This window comes from Benincasa hispida, chromosome 9, assembly GCF_027475165.1.
Source record: "Benincasa hispida cultivar pf3 chromosome 9, pf3_genome.v1.1, whole genome shotgun sequence".
Lineage (NCBI taxonomy): Eukaryota > Viridiplantae > Streptophyta > Magnoliopsida > Cucurbitales > Cucurbitaceae > Benincasa > Benincasa hispida.
In genome coordinates, this window is record NC_143486.1 from 41884939 (window position 1) to 41907164 (window position 22226).

The window sequence follows — 22226 nt, forward strand, 5'->3', positions numbered from 1 at the left end:
ATAGAAGCTGATTGTTACAGCTAATTTTCCTGCAACACGGTCTTTCCTTTGTCATTTTCTTTGACAGTAGAAGATTGGCTTGATTCAGCATCTTCGCGAGACTACATCTATTCTCTCAAGGTAGCAATCTCATGATCTCGCTCCTCAATGGCCTTCATCAGAAAATTTATCTTTCTTTCCATTTCTGCCATGGCTGCCTCGGCTGTTACGTCCACCATCGTGACAGAAATCACATTCGGATGTGATTCCCTTTTTAACTTGCTAGAGGCAGAAGTAGAGTTGTCAAACAAGGGATTTTTTGGGATTGGTGTCCTAAAACTCTCGTATTCTCGTAGTTTGTAAACATTGTATAAACAAATTGTTATTAATAAAATAATTTTAATTTTATAAGAAAACACTCAATCCAATAAACTAAAGATCCTAGGTTATTTTATGTAATTTAAAAAAGTATGTAGAGACATACAGGTGGATCTTGTTAAAATAATAACCTAAATGGTCTATAGTAGATAGATAATATTGGGTACCTTATCCTGGTGACACTACGGATACGACTCACTTTGTAGGTGTTACAAATGTTGTAAAGTGCTACAAGTGATCTGATCCTGATCATTCATGTGGAGACATGTGAGCAGGGATAACCTATACAAAGAGTTTGTATAAGACTAGACCATGAAATGGTTAGTCTCATTATATAATGTTGTTGATGATAGAGACTTTCACTAGGATGACCATCGGTGACATGACCTGTATCTTGAGTGAGTTATGATCTCCTGCTCATGAAGACAGTCCTTTGATTTGTATGGGTGAGAGTAGCCAGATTACCAACTCAATAGGCCTACCATTTTGGAGATTCCTCTAGTTAGGGAGCTGGGAACACAGCTACACAAGACGGAATTCACTCATTCTCCAATATCGGGGCAAGTAGATAAATTACTCCCTTAAGGGCTGATTCTGGGGCTTGAACATAGTGGTCACACCCCCTCTCGGTCACACCCTCTCTTGGCCCGAGAGGAACTTGGTTATAGTTGGACTATGACTTATTGTTCATTAGAGAAATCAGTGGTACTTAAGGAGTTTGATGTAACTACAAGGGCAAAACGGTAATTTTGGCCTAGCTATACTTACGAGCAATTTGTGAAGAGTCATTGCACTGTTGATTGGTTATATATAATGGACACAGAAATTTATCTATAGTATGAAGAGTGCAGTTGTCGATCTTTAGTGGAATGACCGGCAGTTAATGGATGTTGGGTAATTTAATTAAAGAGTTCAATTAATTATCCAAGTACCGTTGGAGCTTCAATCTACAAGTCTATAAGGTCCCCTGTAGCTCAACATGGATTTAATTGAGAATTATTTTTTGATCAATTTGAAATGTTCAAATTAATTGAAGAAATTAGTTATATATGATATAATTAATTAAATTAATTATATATGTGATATAATTAATAAAATGTATTTGATACATTATAATTTAAAGTAATTCGAGAGGAATTTGAATATGATTCAAATACTAATTATATGAATGAGATTCATGTAATTAAATTTAATATAAGTATGATTTATATTAAATACCATAAATAAGTTAAGAGGAATTAAATATTTGGATATGATTTAAATATTAATTATATGAGTGAGATTCATATAGTTGATTTTAATATAAATGTGATTTATATTAAATGCCATGTATTATTGAGAGAAATTAAAACTATAGGTTATGTTGTATTCGATGCAATATAAAACTATAGGCTATATGTTATATTTAATATAACATATAGTGTATATATATATAATAAAATAGTTATATATATATATTACTAATTTAAATTATTTTAAATTAATTTTACTTAAAGGGAGGGAATTACAACTCCCTTCCTCTAATCTCTCGTCAATTACATGATGTAGGGAAGATGAATGGCTCTCATTCATCATCCTCCATGAAACGGTGAGAGAATGGTTCTCTCTAGAAAAAGCTCACAGAGAAGAAAAAATCCCGCTTTTTCTCTCCATCTCCTTCCCTTTTTCCAAAAACCCTAAGGCAGAGTCCACAACTCCTGCCTAGTTCTCAACCCTAAGCAGAATACAGAGGCTCCGTTTGGTGGTGTCGCTTTTGGAAGACCGGATCAAGATATGTTCATGGAAGATCTTGAAGAAGGTTTTCTTCAAAGGTAATGTTTTTACTTTCTTTTTTCTTTGGAAATTAGCATGCTGTAAGTTTATTTAGAATCCATAATCTTTTTTCCTTCTTTATTATGTAATTTTGTAAATTCTATGAAATAACGAAATTGGGACGATCTCGCTTTGCACTGTGAAAACCTCCGATGGTTTTCTCTCTAGGATTCTCCTTGATGACAATCCCGCCTTTAGGAGATTTTGTCATCTACCTCAAGATGTTGTGCACGATGATGGAACCTTGTTTTTGCTCTTGCATCACCTCCTTTGAACGACTACGGGTGACACACTACAAAATTTTTTACTTTTTCGCACACAAAAAAACGCCGGGCAAAGTATTAAAAATGTCGGGATATGTTATGCCAACGCATTTTTTTGCATTAGCATAATTATCGTCGTATCCATGTTGGGAGAAGTTCCTCCTGACAAAAACTATTTTCGTTAGCATAAATACCATTTTCAGAAACAAAATTGCTTGTGTCGGCATATGTTTTTTCTCAACAAAATAAAATTTGCGTCGGGAAAAGCATAGTCCTAAACAAAAAAAAATAGTTCAATAGACAGATTTCTGCCAACATTTATTTGCATCGGCATAAGTTGTCTATAGTTTTATATATTTTTTGTAATAATTAAATAACTAATTTTTTATTTCCTTAATACTTAATTATGCACAAACAAAAATTAATCTTCAAACAAATCAATTGGGGATAAATATAACAAAGTAAGTTTATATATTTAAAAATAAGACTAATATTCAATACACATGCTATAAAATTTTACGAACAAAAACTGTATATACCATTAAATTTGAGCTTTTCTAACTTTTTACAAATCCCCTATACAAAAAAAAAAAAAAAAAAAAAAAAAAAAAGTTTAATCTTCCCTAAGCCAAAATAAGTGAGATACTAAACCAAACTAAATAATCATGTCACAAAATCTTCTCGCAATCTCCAAAAAAAATGATCTTTAAGAATTTACACGAACAACCTGAAATATGAAAAACAAAATGTTTAAAATGGTTATGAGGAATGATTCCTCTCTCAAGCTACAAACATGTTGTCAATGTTCATAATTAAAACATGAACACAACAAACAAGGATTTTACTATGTAAAAAAAGATTAAAATGGTTATAATTAAGACGTGAACCCCTCTCCCACAGTACGAGCATGTCGTAAATCCACTTAAACAAATAGATGAACACTCTTTAAACCTCCATAACTATCGGATCCCTATAAATAAGCCAAAAACTTATTCCTTTAAAGTCCACAATTAGGCTTCAAGATAATCTAAAACATAATTACAACATATACATCCCCTCTTCCCCCCTCCAAGCTACGAACGTGTCCCAGCTCCACTTAAACGCCATTTAAACCATAAAGTAGCAACAAATATGTGAAACCCAGATTTCAATTTCCCTACTTAAGCAGATAATTAAGGGAATTAACTAAGTATAAGTTAAATCTTATGTTGAAGACAAAGAAATTTCTAAGTGTTGAATAGATTTTCCTTGAGTAGCTTTGAGGTAAGCCTTAATTGGTGAAATTTGGCTAAGTTTGAAGCCAAAAAGAAGCCATGTGTTGGGTTTTAGGAAACATTAACGCATGAGATGAGGCTAAGTGTACTATAAAGCCGAAGGCAACCACACGTTTGTGAGGTAGGACGCATGTTGGCTGAAGCAATGGCAAGAGGCATTGCCAAGAGTTGCTCATGCGTTGAGGCTGCGTGAGCAAGAGCAGAGAGATCGAGAGAGAGCACAAGATGTTGGACAGACGATCGTATAGCTCTGTGCGAGCGTTGAATGAAGCGCTAGACAATCGTGTAGTTGTAGGCGGTGCTAAACGATGTGAAGTGATGTGCTAGATGATAAAGCTACATGATAGGAGATGGCACTACACGATCAATGTAAGCGTTAGACGATAAGCGTAGAAGCTGGACAATAGCGCTAGACGATAGCACTAAAGAGAGCGTTAAGCGATGAGTAGGCGCTAGACGATAAGCTGAAACGCTAGATGATGCGCGGGCACTAAGCGGTAGACTACATGATGGCGCTACGCGATAGGCCAAACGCTAGACGTAGACGCTGGGCAATGGCGTTGCACGATAAGCAGACGCGTTAAACGATAGGCAGATGCGTTAGACGATAAGGCATCAGCGCTACACGATAGAGCTAAAGGATGGGCACAGCAACTATGTGATGCACTATGTGCGAGATCGTTGAGAGCGAGATCACTGAGAGCGAGATGTTTAATAAATGATTAAGCTACATGATCGGGCGTTAGTGCTATGTGATGGACGCAGGCACTAGACGATTGGTTATAGTAAGAGACAGTGAGAAGGTTGAATGTTAAGCGACAGTGAGAGGTTCATTAGACGATGAAGCTAAGAGATGATGTGCAAGAGCAGCATGATGGACTAAATGATGGATCAGTGCTAAGGCTTGAATTACGCAAGGCTGATGAGCTCATCCAGACAAATGGCTACACCGAGAGAAGGTTGAGACTTGAGTTAGTAGAAGCTAGATGAATTAAGTTTCATGCAAAGCAAGTCTTATGCATGAGGAAGATAACTCAAGCAGGTGAGTGGCATAAGAGTAGGTGAATGGCAAAGGAATTAGGTGGTGGCAAAACATGGTGTAAACATTTCAAGAATAGGAGGTGTCTTGCATTAGAAGCCTTAAAAGATGAGAATGATCATTTCTTTTAGCCTATAAATACCACCACAGATTGTTTCTTCAATCCATAAGCCAAATCCTCTTCAAAGAGTGTAAAGAAGAGTGTTAGAAGGTATATTTGGAGTAGACTATGCATTGATCATGAAGGGCATACGTTGGTAGCAAAACCATGTGTTGATCAAGAAGTTCCAAGAGGAAGAGATGTTGTCGGACAGTGAAGTCTAGAAGTAGCATCAAATTAGGACGAAGAGTTCTCCCAGAATACCCGTGCGCTCTAAGTGATTCCAAAGCCACCTGAAAGATGAGAGAGTCTAGTTTTCAAGGTTGGGCTTCCGGAGAAGAAGCTCTAAGGAATCGGGCTGGAGAGTGAAGAAAAGACAGTTAGTCGAGCTATCGGCTAGTCTTAATGTTTTGATGATTCTGGCCAAACCACGAAGAGATCTGAGCTAATATTTTAAGGTAAGCTTTCGGAGACATTTTAGAGCATGTTTGTAGAAGAAAGTATCTCGAAATATAGTGTGGAACAATAAGTAATTTGAGATTAAAGTTGAATCTGAATTTTAGGATTTCAAAATAGGAGCTCGAGAAGATCAAGGAACTTCTAAAGATGAAGATTCTTACCTAACCAAGGTGAGTGGTGCTTTACCTTTAATTCTTAAAGCATATATTTTAGAGTAAATTGTATATCCTTATGTTATGAATGAGTATTTAGCATGAGAATGAGATTATGTGATCAGGATGGTCGGGGGGTCAATAGACCTAGTTCCTAAGCCTCGAATGGAACCTCACGGGATGGTCAGGGGACCGAGAAGTCTAGTTTCTGAGCCTGTGGGAAGAACCTCATATGGGATGGTCAGGGGGCCAGCAGGCCTAGTTTCTGAGCCCATAAGCGGGGAGCTATGTGCCCATAGGGAATAGAGGGAACGTAAGAGAGTAAGCATTTATGATTAGTATCAGTTAACTATCTACCATGTGTATAGGTAGAAAACATACTCATTCTAAGTAGTTATCAGTTTAGCTATTTATCGTGCATGTAGATAGAGTTGAGAGTAGGCTCATTCAAAGTTAACCTCGTATTTATGATATGCTTGTATAACACTAGAAGTTGCTTACCATTCACTGAGCATTGTGAAGCTCATTCTTTTCTTTCATGTTTTTTTTTTCCAGATAGCAGAAGGTGAGAAGTTCTAGGGTGCTGCTAAGGTCAAGGTTTGCCACAAGCCACAGTCACACATCCAAGGTTTTAAAAGTGTTGTTGTAAACTTTGTAGTTAAGTCTTGGAGTTGTATAAACGTTACACTGTTGTAATAAAATGGGCTAATTAAATCAGTTGTTGTTTATTCCTTGACTTAAAGTTGACTGAGAGTACAGAGGTTTCAATTAGGCAGTAGGTATCATCACTAAAAGGTGGTATCTACGGTCCCTCACGCCTTTCCTCGGGCTTAGGAGGCGGGCTCGGGGTGGGGTGTGACAAAATGCATAGAAAACGTCGAAGTGAATCCCTCCCCTCTAAATCCACTTAAATTTATTTCAAGGCTAAACCCATCGTTTGATAGTCCCAAAAGCATATAACTCAACTCTCGGATCTCTACAAATAAATCCAAGAACAAAATTCCTTTAAAGAGCATAAGTAGGCTTCTAGACAATCTAAAAAACAATTACAACATATACACCCCCCTCCCCTATGCTACAAACGTATCCTAGTTCCACTTAAACGCCATTTAAATCACAAAGTGGCAATAAGTACACTAAAACACACATATTTAAAGTGACTACCATAACTGCCGGATAGCCACAAAACAAATAAATGAAGTTCCTAAATCCACTAAAATGCTCATATTTGAAGTGGCTACCATAACTGCATAATTTTACATCATTCATATTTGAAGTGACTACCATAACCATAACTGTTACCAATAGGAATAAGTCATTGGAGTACAATATAAGAGTTATGAGTCTTTAATCCCAATAATTTTCCATCATTCACACTAACACATCATGATATATTTTGGGCAAACCCATCAGGAAACTTAATTGACTTCAAAAACTTACAAAAAGCTATCTTCTCACTTGTAGTAAAAGTATATGTCGCATGTGGTTTTACAAATTTAGATCCTTCTTTCTATAAGTATAAGTCCTTTCATATATTCAAATCTTCAAGGTACAAACGGGCATTCGTCGTGTCTTTCATTTTTCCTTAAATATTCATCAAAGTCCCAAGCAAGCTATCGCATATGTTTTTTTCAATATGCATGACATCTAAATTATGTCCTAACATTAGTTTAGACCAGTATGGGAGCTCAAAAACTATACTTTTTTTGTCCAATTAATAGTCCTTTTTTTCCTTATCCATTTGGATGGATGCTTACTTAGTACTAGAAAATTTAGTGCATTGACTTGTTCTAGGATCTCATCTCCATTCATTACAATGGGTGGAGGTCTACGCTCCAATTTACCATCATATTGCTTACTCTTAAGCCAATTGTGGTTATCTGGAAGATAATGTCGATGACCCATGACAGAAATTTTTCCTCTTATCTTAAACAATGATCTATCTTGTTTACAAATGGGACATACTTTATAACCTTTGGTACTCTATCCTGACAAGTCCTAGTATGTAGGAAAGTCATTAATGGTTCACAACAAACATGCACGTAACTGAAAGTACCCCCAACTCATGCCATCGAAAGTGTACACACCATTTTTCCATAACTCTTTCAACTCTTCAATAAGTGGTTATAAATAGACATCTATTTCTTTTCCAAGAGACTTTGGTTCTGGTATAACTAAAGACATGAAAAAAAAAAAAAATTAGATTCCTTCATGCATTTTCATGGTGGCAAATAGTAAGGAACAAGCATCACGGGCCACACAATATGCAGTACTCATATTCCTAAATAGATTAAATCCATCGGAAGCTAAGGATAACCGAACATTCCTTAGGTCTGAAGCAAATTTAGGAAACTCTCTATCAAAACATTTCTACCCTTCAGATCGCAACACATTATTGGTTTCAACTCATTTATCCTTATGCCATCGCATCTCATAAGCAATGTTCGCATCTCATAAGCAATGTTTTTTTATGAAAACAATCGCTTCAAGCTCGATATTAATGGAAAATGACGTAAAATTTTGTTTGGACCTTCTTATTCTTGCCATTATTTTTTTTGTATCGAGACTCACCACACACTAGACAACTTTGTCAATTAGAATATCTTTTCCAAAATGAAATGCAGTCGTACTTGTAAGCATGAATAGAATTATATCCTAGTCTTAGGTCACGTAATGTCCTCTTGGCTTCATAAAAAGAACTAGGTATGCATGTACCAGTTGAAAAGACATCTTTCAACAAATCTAGTAACATATCAAAAGATTTATTACTCCAATTATTGAGAACCTTAATATGCATCAATCTCACCATGAAGTTCAATGAGGAAAATTTTGTGCAACTAGAGTACAACGGGTTACGTGCTTCATCCATCAACTCGTTAAAAATGTTTGAAGTATCTCTTTGTTTGATGTTCTCAGGAATTTCATCTCCAAAGTCTTCTTCATCTTCATCATATGGCCCTTTTCTCATCGGTCCTTGCAAATCATTCAAAAGATTGAATAACTCATCAGTATCATTATGTGTAGTAGGTTCTTCCCTTAATCCATCATCCGCTGAAGGAGCTAAAGGAATCCTGACTCTTTGAAATTGAGATTTTATTTACCGGTCCTCCATGGAAAATCCATTGACTATATGAAGGATATATTCCATTAGCAAATAAATGTCCTTTTACTCCATCTAATGTCTGAGACATTGAATTCTAACAATTTTTACACGGGCATCTCGTTTTCCCCTCTCAATTTACATGACACTTTGCCACTTCCATGAATTGTGCACCACCGTCAATACACTCTCTTGAGAATCTATCTCTAAGCTTAATTCAATCCTTATTCATCGTTGAACTAAATGAATAGAGCATGTCTAAGTTTTGGCTATATGAAGGAGATATTCTATTATCTCTAAGTCTTGGCCTTTATGATGAGAACAAGAGAGAAATCACTACATTTCTAGTTTTCCTTCTTACTTTACAGAAGAAGCGGTCTGCATCAAGCATATGACGAGAACATTAGTAAGGAAAAATAGTCAAATATTTACGATTGTGAACCTTTATTGATAAAAGCTAAATAAATGAAGTTAAAGGGTCAAATGTTTTCCATTTTCTGTCTTTCTTTCTTTCTTTCTTTCTTTTTTGAAATTTTCATTTTTCCTCACAATATTTTTAATCAATCAAACAAAACGACTCTTTACTAGGGTTTTTTTAGATGATATGACATCAAATTTACCTTTACCTATCAACTTAAGTTTTTTGGGTCAATTGATGATTTAACACTAGCAAGTAAAAAGTGTGAAATTTAGTTAATTTGCTTTAAACATCCTTAGCAATTCCATTTTAAAACTTAAGCATATTATATCCATAAAAATGAAAGATTAAACTTCAATATTAACAAATGAATCTCATGTACAAAATTAAAACCAAAATACACAAATAATTCATCCTTCATTATATCCATCCATATACAAACCAAAGTTAGAATAACAATTTCATTCATAAACAAAGAAATATCCTAATCCCAATTTGCAACAAAACCAATAATTATTAGAAAAAAGCAAAGAGAAGAAGAACCAACCAATGTGTGCGATAGTAGTATGCGGTGTGCGAAGGTAGCATGTGTTAGCATTTGGTGTTGGAGCAGTAGCCATTTGTGTAAAAAATGGAGGGGGAAGGGAAAATAATAGGGACATGAGGGGAGGGGCGAATCGGTGGGGGTGGAGGGAGGAAAAGGAACAGAGAAGAGAGAAGGAACGGAAAGGAAAAGGGAGACGATGGGGGGACGAAAAGGAAAAGGGAAACAGAATGGGGGGTTTGAATCGGTGGGGGTGGGGGAGAGGGTGGCAGAAGGGAAAAGGGAAATGAGGGTGGGGGGACAGAAGGGAATGGAAAGGGGGGAGGGTTGGATCGGTGGGGGTGGAGGGGACACAGAATAAAAACGAAATGGGGGAGGAGGGGGCAGTCGGCGGTCGGGAGGTTGGGGGAAGGGATAGAGAAAGGAAAAAATTAAGGGGAAAAGAAATGTGGGGGGAAAGGAAGAAGAGGTTTTTAAAGACCTTTCAAGAAGAAGAGGTTTTTAAAGACCTTTCCCCACACATATTTTTGTCGGGAAAGTTTCAATTTTCGTCGGCATAAATTTTTTTAAAAAAATGTACATGTTACTCTATTTTGGCCGACACGTTTAATTTTCGTCAAGATAAATACACCTATGCCAACGAAAATGAATGTGTTGGAAAAAAATATCATAATAGGTAAAAATTCTTGTAGTAACAGGTCCCGTGTAGGAGTCGCTTATAGCAGCTACCTTCGATGCAACTTTCTTTGATGTCAGTTTGGATGCTGAGAGAGATGAAAGGTAGAGTTGTCCCACTGGACATGCCAATTTGTTCGCACAAGGTTTTTGGAGAAACTTGTTTAGTGAAGTTGAGCTTGAGTTTGTGTCTGTGTAGATGTTGATTTGATGCGTTATGGTTCGATCTTTAACACTTCATCCTTTGATTCTCTTTCAATTGAATGTATGGCTTAACTTGAAAAAGCAAATCACATGATATTCTTGAAGTCAAAGTCTTGGAAGAGTTTTTTCGTGTTTTCAGTAGACTTGTGTCTTCAAGGAAGTCTACAACTTCAGGAGTCTAAGAGTCTTCTGGTTGTTGGTGAATTCTCTTGGGCTCTCTAAATTGTAGATTTGTTTACCCCAAGAGGGAAGCTCTTCTATTTATAGAGTTATCAGGTGGGCTTGGTTAACCCATGGGCTAGGCCTTTGGGCCCAATAGTTATATTTGGGTCTGATTTGACATTTTGGTCAAATTTAGCCCATTTCTGGGCTTAGTTGGATTTTAACCCAAATAATAATATCAAATTGACTCAAATTAATCTTATATGATTCAACGGTCATGATGAAACAACGGTGCATCATCGGAATTTGTCTTCAACTTTAATTTGGGACACATGTCAACTTCAGTTGGTCCCAAATTGGATGATTTGGAATTTCGTCATTAATTTAGTGAATGACGTGACAATTTGTGATTGATCCAAAATTTCTCATTCAACATAACTAAATTATATAAATTATAAAATATAAAGACTAAATTATTATAAATTTTAAAGTAGAGTAACTAAATTGTTATCAACTAAAATTTAAAAACTACGTGTTATTTTCATAATAGTCAAAGGATACTAAGTTTTTTAACGATAAATATGAAAATTGTTAGTGCAGTTATATGGAATCCTCGTCATCGTGGTCATCCTCTTCATTTTTCTTATAATATGAGTATAAAATGAAGTTGTAAGGCAACATTATATGCAATTTGTGTCTCTTTTTGTAAAACTTCGGTTGATTTTGATTTTTGTTTTTAAGGTTGATATAATATTAAATTTATCTTCATCCATCAATTTAAGTTTTTGAATCAATTAATAATTTAACATAGTATTAGAGTAAAACTTTTGATTCAATTAGTGATTTACTAATTTTTAAATTACTTTTATGTTCTTATATATGAGATTATAGTACATAATAGAGAAAAATACCTTTGTTGGCCCTCATCTTTTGAGTTTGATTTTTATTTCGTCTTTAGGTTTCAGAATGTTAAACATTTAATAAGTTTTGAATTTGCTTTTAATTTAGTGTTTAGAATTCAAAATGTTATAATCTTATCCATATTTGAGTTTTTGTTTTAATTTGGTCATAGATTTCAATATTTATACTTTTAACCTCGATCTTTTACTAAATACTCATTTTCCATCTTTAGTTTTAATGTATATTAATAAATTTAAAATAATTAATGTGGTTAAAATTAATTAAGTTTCACTATTTTACATCAATTTTAAGATTAAGAATTAAATTTCATTGCATAGTTATTTTAAATAAATAAAGAGACATTGACGTCAATGTTTGAAAGTAAGTATTTAATGAAAAATTGAGAATAAAAATGTAAAATCTTGAAACCTAAAGACCAAATTAAAACAAAACTCAAATTTCAGGGATAAAATTGTAACATTTTAAAACTTAGTAAAAAACTAAACTTAAAACTTAAGGACTAAATGTGTAATATTTTGAAATCACCAAATGGTAATTAGACCCAAAATGAGACCAAAAAGATATTTTTCCCAAAATAATATAATTCATCGGGAAAAGAAGTGTGCTTCGTTTAATAATTCGTAGGAAATAAAGCAAAACCTTTACCTTAGAATATAAATAAGAGAAAAATTAGCAATCCCACCACCTTCATAGACAAACTTGAAGAAAAATTAGATTGCTTATATTTTAAATAAATGAATCATCGACTTGGTGATTAGAGATTAGACATAATTAACAAGTAATTAGATCATAGATTATCCAAACCGACGAGCCATATAATGAATGGTAAATATATACATATAAATCTAACTGTAAATATCTTGGTGTTGGGTATACATAACCATATTATAGATTTGTTTAGTTAACCCCAAAATAAAAAGTGTTGTGGTGTCGTTGGCTATCACGTCAAATCTAACACACTGAAGATGTTCTGTTTGTCTTCCTGTTATCAAGCTTGTAAATAGGGAAGAATAAAACCTAACTGAAATTTAAAAAAAAAAAAAAACTAAAAAATCATTTTACAAAATAAAAGATGTTGTGGTGTAATTAGTTATCACGTCATTCTAACATACTAAAGGTCTCCGATTGGAGTTTGGGTGATTCCACTTTCTTTTTATTTATTTATTTTTATGAATGGATGGTTTATTTTATCGGTCTTCTATTATCAAGCTTCTAAATAGGGAAGAATAAAATCTAACTGGAATTAAAAAACAAACTAAAAAATCATTTTACAAAATGAAATGTGTTGTATTGTAGTTGGTTATCATATCAAGCTAACACATTGTAGGTCTCTGGTTTTAGTGCGAGCGACACCACTTTTTTTATTTATTTATTTTTATGAATGGATTGTTTATTTTATATGTTTTTCTTTTTGTTATCAAGCTTGTAAATGGGGAAGAATAAAATCTAACTGAAATTAAAAATATATATAAAATAAAATATAAAATATCATTTTACAAAATAAAAGGTGTCATGGTGTAGTGGGTTATCACGTCAATTTAACACACTAAAGGTCTTTGATTTGAGTACGGGCGACACCACTCTCATTTTATTTATTTATTTTTATGAATGGATTGTCTATTTTATCTATTTATCTTCCTGTTATCAAGCTTGTAAATAAGGAAGAATAAAACTAATTGAAATTAAAATAAAAACTAAAAAATCATTTTACAAAAAAAAAAAAAAAAAAAAAAAAAAAAAAAAAAAAGTGTTGTGGTGTACATGGTTATCACATTACTTTAATTCATTGGTCTCTAGTTTGACTCTAGGCGATGCAGCTTTCGTTTTTTTTATTTATTTTTATAAATGAATTGTTTATTTTATCTGTTTGTCATTCTGTTATCAAGCTTGTAAATAGGAAAGAATAAAACCTAATTGGAATTTAAAAAATAACTAAAAAATCATTTTACGAAATAAAAGGTGTCGTGATGTAGATTAGCACATCAGTCTAACACACTGAAGTTTATTTATTTTTTATGAATGGATTGTTTATTTTATCTATTTGTCTTCCTTTTATCAAGCTTATAAATATGGAAGAATAAAACCTAACTGGATTTAAAAAATAATAATAAATAATTTTACAAAATAAAAGGGGTTGTGTTGTATTTGGTTATCACGTCAGTCAAACATATTAAAAGGCCTTCGGTTTGAGTTTGGGCAATGCCACTTTTTTTTATTTATTTTTATGAATGGATTATTTATTTTATCTGTTTGTCTTCCGTTATCATGTAAATAGGGAAGAATAAAAGCTAAGTGGAATTAAAAAAAAAAAAATCTAAAAAATTGTTTAACAAAATGAAAGGTATTGTGATGCAGTTGGTTATCATGTCCTTGTAACACAATAAACGTCTTTAGTTTGAGTTCTTGCGATGCCACTTTATTTATTTATTTTTATGAATGGATTATTTATTTTATCTATTTGTCTTCTTATTATCAAGCTTGTAAATAGGGAAGAATAAAACCTAATTGGAATTTAAAAAAAAAAAAAAAAAAAAATCATTTTACAAAATTAAAGGTTTGGTGGTGGAGTTAGTTATGACATCCTTCTAACACATTGAAGGACTTCGATTCGATGCCTCTTTCTTTTTGTTTATTTATTTTTATGAATTGTTTGTTTATTTTAACTATTTGTCTTCTTGTTATCAAGCTTGTAAATAGGGAAGAATAAAATCTAACTGGAATTTTAAAAAAAAAGGTCTCCAATTCGAGTCCAGGCGATGCCATTTTCTTTTTATTTATTTATTTTTGTGAATGGATTTTTTATTTGATCTGTTTGTCTTCTGTTATCAAGCATGTAAATAGGGAATAATAAAACGTAACTGGAATTAAAAAAAAGTAAAAAATTATTTTACAAAATAACAGGTATCGTGGTGTAGTTGGTTATCACATCAGTTTAACATATTGAAGGTCTCCGGTTTGAGTTTGAGCGATGCCATTTTCTTTTTATTTATTTTTTTTAATGGATTTTTTATTTTATCTGTTTGTCTTCTTATTATCAATCTTTTAAATAGGGAAGAATAAAACCTAACTGAAATAAAAAATAATAATAAAATATGAATTTACAAAATTAAAGGTGTTGTGGTGTAGTTAGTTATCACATTAGTCTAACGTATTGAAGCCTCAGGTTCAAGTTTGTGCAACATCACCTTCTTTTTATTTATTTATTTTTATGAATTGATTATTTATTTTATCATTGTTGTTCGCACGAGATTTTAAGAGAAATTTATTTCGTGGAACTTGAACTTTGTATTTGTATTAATTTTGTAGAAAGTGAGTACAATCTCGAATGCACAATGTTTTGATGCTTTTCAAAATAAACTATAGTCTTTAAACTGGTTGGTCTTCTTGAATGATTGGCTTTTGGGCTTACGATCGGCCTTTAGGCTTGTTGATCTTCTTAGATGATCGGCCTTTAGGCTTGATGATCTTCTTGGAGGATTAATGTTCGCAAGATGCTTCCGGAGAAACTTATTTCGTGAAGCTGAACTTGAGTTGGTATTGATGTTGATGTTGATTTGATGCGATGTAGTTCGATCTCTAGTGCTTGATCCTCTGATTCTCTCTCTGTCGAATGTGTACGCTTGATCTGAGGAAGCGAAGCGCGTGATGGTGAAGTCTTGGAAGAATATTTGTATTTCCGAGAATTCTCTCTAGGCTCTTTAGAATGTAAAATTCCTCCCTCCACAAATGAGGAGCACTCCTCTATTTATAAAGTTCTTTGATGGGCCTCGTGGGCTTGGGTTTGGTTGGTCCATGGGCTCGATTAGTTAGACTTGGGTCTGATTTGATATTTAGATCAAATTCCGCAAATTTTTTAGCTTATTTGAACTTTAACCCAAATAATAATATCAAATTCGGTCAAATTAATTTTATCTGATTCAACGGTGATGATGAAATCATGTGGCGTCATCAGAATTTGTCTTCAATTCCAATTTGGGACACATGTCAATTCCTAATTAGTTCCAGATTTGATGATTTTGAATTTCGTCATGAATGACATGGCAATTTGTGATGGATCTAAAATTTCTCATTTAACAATTGTTTAACAAAATAAAAGGTGTTGTGATGTAGGGTTATCATGTCCTTCTAACACACTGAAGGACTTCCGTCGAGTTCATGCAATGCCACTTTTTTTATTTATTTATTTTTATGAATGGATTGTTTATTTTATCTATTTGTCTTCCTATTATCAAGCTTGTAAATAGGGAAGAATAAAACCTAATTGGAATTTTAAAAAATAAAAAAATCATTTTACAAAATTAAAGGTGTTGTGGTGGAGTTAGTTATGACATCCTTCTAACACATTGAAGGACTTCGATTCGAGTCCGATCGATGCCTCTTTCTTTTTATTTATTTATTTTTGTGAATGGATTGTTTATTTTATCTTTTTGTCTTATTGTTATCAAGCTTGTAAATAGGGAAGAATAAAACCTAACTAGAATTAAAAGGAAATTAAAAAATCAATTTATAAAATAAATGGTGTTGTGGTGTAGTTAGTTATCACGTCAGTCTTACGCACTGAAGGTCTCCAGTTCAGATTTGGGCAATGCCATTTTCTTCCTATTTTGGAATTATAAAAAAACTAAAAAACAATTTTACAAAATAAAAGGTGTAGTGATGTAGTTGGCTATCATGTCCTTGACACGCTAAAGGGTCGTTTGGATCGAGGTTTTCTCAATACCCAAGAATTACGGATGTCTGAAAATTATATGTCTGGAAATAAAATTACCGGAAATCAAGGATGACTATGTTTGGTTGTGCATGGAAAAACAATGTCTAGAAATAGTATGTGGGAATTAAAAAAAAAAATTGAGATTGTGAAAACAAGTCCATGAGGTTTTATACCCAAAGTGGACAATATCATAACATTGTGGAGATAGTTTGAGGGTCTTGTCCCTATCAAACATTTGTTGAAATGTCTTAAATCTGTTTGTTGGTGCTTCGAACAATCAAGTACGGGGGTCTCGCTAATAATACTGTTCTCCCTCTGCCCGTGGACGTAGCTAATACACTGTTAGTAAACCATGTATATCTGTGTGTCGATCTTCTCTATCTTTACGCTCTCTTTTTTTGTGTTCTTTAATTGTCAATTTTGTAACAATATGATCGCTTAAATTATCTACATGATCGATGAGCTCCACTACACGATCGTTTACAAAATACTATACGATCGCTTAAATTATCTACACGATCATTGAGCTCCGCTACACGATCTCTAAGTAACAAAACGTTATACGATCGCCTACCCAATACTATACAATCGCCTATCAAATGCTATACGATAGCTTACCAAATGCTACACGATCGCTGAGTTCGGCTACATGATTGTTTAGCTCTGCTACACGATCGTTAAGCTCTGCTAGACGATCACTGAGTAACAAAATGCTATACGATCGCCTACCCAATGCTATACGATCACTTACCAAATGCTACACGATCATGGCGTAACAAAATGCTATACGATCACCTATCTAATACTATACGATCGCCTACCAAATGCTATACGATCGCTTACCAAATGATACACGATCGCTTACCAAATGCTTCACGATCACTGAGTAACGAAATGTTATACGATCGCCTACCAAATGCTATACGATCGCCTACCAAATGTTATACGATCGCTTACCAAATGCTACACGATTGCTTACCAAATGCTATACGATTGCTGAGTAACAAAATACTATATGATTTCACGGCTGGAAGGAAGGAAAATCGTGGTAGGAAGCGGAAGAAGAAATGAAAACCCACACTTCTCAATGGGTATGCAATTCCTAAGAATTTCCTTTTCCAAGATAAATAAACAAATCCCACCAATCAAACATGGACTTTGTAAACCCATTCCCCTTCCCACCCACTTTTCCCTCCAATCAAACGACCAATTTTGCCAATAAAAACAAGAAGGGTTAGATCTCCAAAAAAGGGAAGAAAAAGTGCCTAGAAGGGCTGTTGTGAAGCTCCATAGTGCTATGTGCAGCGCCCTAATCTGAGAGGTAGTTTCAGGGCAGTGTTGTGACACTATGATTAAAGATGAAACGTAGAGATTGCTCAATAGAGCAGCACCACGGCGTTGTGGCATACACACGAAGGCTAGCGATTTTTCTTCACAGCATCGTATCGTTAGTTTAATTATGGTAAATTTTTCCTATTTAATCTAGGATTTCAGCCAACCATCGTGTCGAGTTTTAGAGTTTATGGAGGTCAAGAGAGATCATTTTGAGCTGTCACACCCCTTCCCAAAACCCTTTTCCTATCTTAGGAGGAGATGTGAAGACAATATTTACCAACCCTTTTATGGCAACTATTGTCTATCCTACTAACATCACCTACTAGAATAGCCTTAGACACCTGATAACATAACCTAGCATACATATCTTCTTCCTACAAACATCTCATACTTATAAAACTTAAGTAGGTGTCCAAGTTTATACATATTTCACAACATATTCACATACACATAGCACCATGGGTCTAATTTACTTTCCTTAGTCCCTAATATGTACATGTTGACCAAAAGTAAAGACAAGACTATTAAACCACCTAAGCTCTTTTTCTTTCTTTCTTAATCCTCAAACTTGCACCTCGAGTGGCAGACTAGCAATACAACTATCCTATGGGGAGTTGACCGCTACCTGAAAAAAAATAAAACATTGGAAAGAGTGAGTTACTAGCTCAGTGAGTGACTATTGAAAAGCATATTTACTATACATCAAGTAACATCAACTTCTATAAACTATAATGTCAGTTTTCAATCGACATTGTATCCCTATAATGTCAGTTTTAAACCGACATTAAAGCCCAATTTTGTATTAGTGGTATCCGTAGTGTCGCTAGGATAAGGCATTCAATCTAATCTATATACTACATACCATTTAAGTTATTACTTAAATATGATATACCTGTATGTCAACCACATACATGTTTAAGTTACATTAAATAACCTCATATCTTATTTATTGGATTGAATTACACAAATCTAAATTTCAAATAAAATAACTCCTTATTTATTAAATAAATGAATATCGTTATTTATACATTATAAATCACGAGATTTAGGATACAATCCCCAACAATTACACCCCTACTTTTGAATGTTTGATCAACATTTGAATGATTTTATGGTCTTTTATCTTGTTGTAACAAGAAGATTAAGATAAGATCATGCATGCTAGATTATCGTTTTAACACACTAGACTTGTCAGAAAACGATAGATATTATTGATGAAGAATTTTAATGCTTTGTTTAATTATCTAGTTTCTAGATCTAGGTGTTGTGTTAATTGGTTCAAGAGTTAAAACAATTGAGTTTAGTAACACATTCAAATCAATTCGCAAAAAATACAAATTTGGATCAAATTCGAACTAGTAACTAATCCTAACATTGACATATTGAACAAACTTATATACGCAAAAAATCTCAAATATCCTTGATAATGAGATATATGATTGTCACTATAAATAAGAACCATAATTCCAACAGTCGTGATTAATATTAACATAATACAAGTAAGTGGATCAATTAAGTAGCCCAACTCTAAAGACAAATTATTATTGATAGTCCAAGACCATACATATTGATATATAACTACTATTTAATAGATCAATAGACATGTTAACTGAAAAAATCATAACTATACTTAACAATAAAATACTCAAAAAACACCATATACGTCGAATGTTTTTGGTTTCCATTGAAAAAAAGTAGAACTCTTGCTCCTATTATGATAGGAATTGGAAGTGAGATGAACGGTATGATCCATGAATATTAATATGTATATTTCATAAATAAATATATATATATATATATATATATTTAATTCCTAATTAATTTTTCTTATTCACCCGCTCATCTCTTTTCAAAAGGATGAGCTAATAAAAAAACTGAATAATCCAAAACTTAAATAGAATTTTATTTTTCTATTTTTAATTTTTTGCCAAGTGCTTCAAATATTTCAAGTCACAAAATTATAATTGTTCAAATAAGATAATCCATTGAAATTGGTAATGAACATACCCATTTCTTTTAAGTGAATTTTTTTTACTATATAGAAACAGCAGATTTTCTTGATTATTATTATTTAAAATGCATTACACAAATTTTGCACTCTAAAACAAGAAGGAAAAATAAGACGAAAAACACTTTTTTTTTCAATCATAAAAGACAGTCTATTCCATAGAACGTCTCTTTGTTGAAAGTCTCCATACTTAATCACTTTTATTGCTTTCTTAGAATTAGTTTACTTTATTTGCATCAAAGTCGATCCTCCAAGTAAACTTGGAATGATGTCTAAAATAGTTAGAAGATTATCAATCCCATTCCCTGAGGACGATACTCGTCCAATGCCGTTTGAACTATATTATATTTTGACGCGTGCACTTGCACAACATCATCCATATACTATTAGTTTGAATAAAAGAGTTATAACTTTTTCATATTTTTTACCTAGACTTATTTATTGATGTTAAATGTGTTTTTTAGGGCACAATGCACTTTTTGGTCCCATAAAGTTTGAGTTAGTGTTTATTTGGTCCCCGAAGTATCAAGAGATATACTTTAGTCTCGAATTTGGAAAATTCTTCTAGATAATTTCTTAGTTAATTTGACTGTTTATTGACTAATTGAAAAGTGATGTTACATGATGAGGTGACAATTTTTCTTGAAGGATATATCTTTGATTTTCCAAACCAAAGTTTACTAGAGGGTAAGAATTGAATCGTTAAAAAATACGTGGGAGCATCTTAGACTGTACTAATCTTTTTACAGGTAATTCCAACCATATCATAGAGAAAAATAAAAAATATATTTAAGAAAATGAATAAGGAAAAGTTCGCCACGTGATAAATTATGTTTGGACAACAAGATGCATTGCAAAAAAATGAGTGTTGCCGAGGATGTATCAATGTTTCCCCCCTTAAATTTAAGGTATATAGAGATATAATATTTATCATAATTTACTGTTCGATTTTATAAAATTAAAAGATGAAGGAAAAAAAAAGGCACTTTGGCAAGGGTAAAAGTTGATATATTTTTACGCCAATATTAACATAGCTCCACTCACATGAATATTTTGTAGAAGTTAGGGATGACAAAATTCCCCCTAAAATAGTAGTGTTCTAAAAGTAATGAAGGTAAGGTGTTTTCAAATGGAACACTTTAATTAGGATTATTGCAAAGTTGTCACAACATTAAGTAGTGTTTGACATGAATTTTTTGAATTAGGATTAAGAAATATTGTTTAGTTTTCTTTGATTATAGAGTTAAAAATAAAGCTTCCAAAAAATTTTAAAACACTAAGACCCGATTTGATTATCATTTGGTTTTTGGTTTTCTATTGTTGAAATTTAAGTCTACAAACACCACTTCCATCTTTTGTTCTCTATATTTTAAGAGTTTTCAAAATCAAAGCCAAACTTTGAAAACTATGAAAATTTATGTTTCTAGAAGTTGGCAAAGAATTCATATCCTTACACGGAAAATATGAAAACCATGAGTAAAAAATGGTGAGAAAACAAACATAAATTTTAAAATCTAAAAATAAAAAAAAAAATCAAATGATTACTAAACAGAGCCCAAAGAATACCTAGAGCATTTATTAGTCTTTCTTCTAAAAACGTTTTATAGAAAATATGCTGCCTAAGATATGTAGAATGTGCTGTAAATATATCCAATCCCTTTTGTCCTTTGGTGTTTGGAAAGATTTGGCCTCCTGAATCTCTGGAGGAAGAGGGGCAAAACTTGGTGAAGAGTTGGGAAGTGGAAAATATCAACGAGGTAGTACCTGAGGACTACAAAATAATGGATCCCAACAAAATAACTTTCAGTTTCAATGGTATAGATCTCCAATCCAAGACTCAATTTCAAATGGGTTTTCTTCATAACTAAATTCCAAATTTCATTAATTTCACAGGGAGGACCCTTGGAGGAGGAAAGAAAGTTAGGAGGGTACAATGGTTCACTTCAACCTCTCTTCTTGCAGAGTACAGATTGTACGACCCGAAACAAGAAACCGCAGAGACATCTAATAAGCTTTTTAACTCAACTTTTCCATGTGGGTTTGCTCTTAAGATCGTTCAGGTTTACACAGGGCCACCGCTGATCGTGTATAAGTTCAGGCATTGGGCATACATGGAGGGTCCTTACAAAGGGCATGCTCCCACAGGTGAATTGATTGAGTTGTATGGCATTGGAATCTTTGAGGTAAAAAAGGCAAACAAACTTTGATCTTTCATCAGAATATTAAACACCAAAGTGTTCATATTGGTTTTGAGCTTTGGCTTTTGGAACTTTTGCAGTTGGATGAGAACAAGAAGATAGTAAGGTGGAGCAGTTTTATGATCTTGTAGTTGCTTGGACCTCTTGCGAAGGGTCCCTAAGCTGGATGATTCTACTGAGAAAGGGAATGAACTCTCAAGCTGTCCAATGCTTAAAAACTTAGGATAATGGAGAAAACCCTTTGAATGAACTCTTGAATCAATGTTGTAATGGTCAATATATTCATCAACTATTACTTTGCTTTATGCTTTAAACAAAAATAAAGTGACATGTATGACAAAGCAAGGTTTCAAGTACAATGTTATCTTTCAAAAGCAATGTATCAAATCAAATCTTTTTCAATGGTTGTGTCACCACTTATTATGCCAGATCAACTAATCTTTGTCTAATAAACACGTCGTGTCATTATTTAGTAAGACTAGATAAAACTATAA

General features: G+C 33.3%; 1 protein-coding gene across 1 annotated transcript; it reads left to right on the top strand.

Moving 5' to 3' along the window:
- The first annotated feature begins 4546 nt into the window (after positions 1-4546).
- Positions 4547-22126, top strand: LOC120084709 (pathogen-related protein-like). The gene is made up of 5 exons (XM_090317085.1): positions 4547-4681; positions 5409-5474; positions 21142-21349; positions 21428-21717; positions 21813-22126. The coding sequence occupies exons 1-5, from the start codon at positions 4547-4549 to the stop codon at positions 21861-21863; spliced, it is 750 nt and encodes a 249-aa protein (XP_090173211.1). The 3' UTR covers positions 21864-22126.
- Positions 22127-22226: the final 100 nt, after the last annotated feature.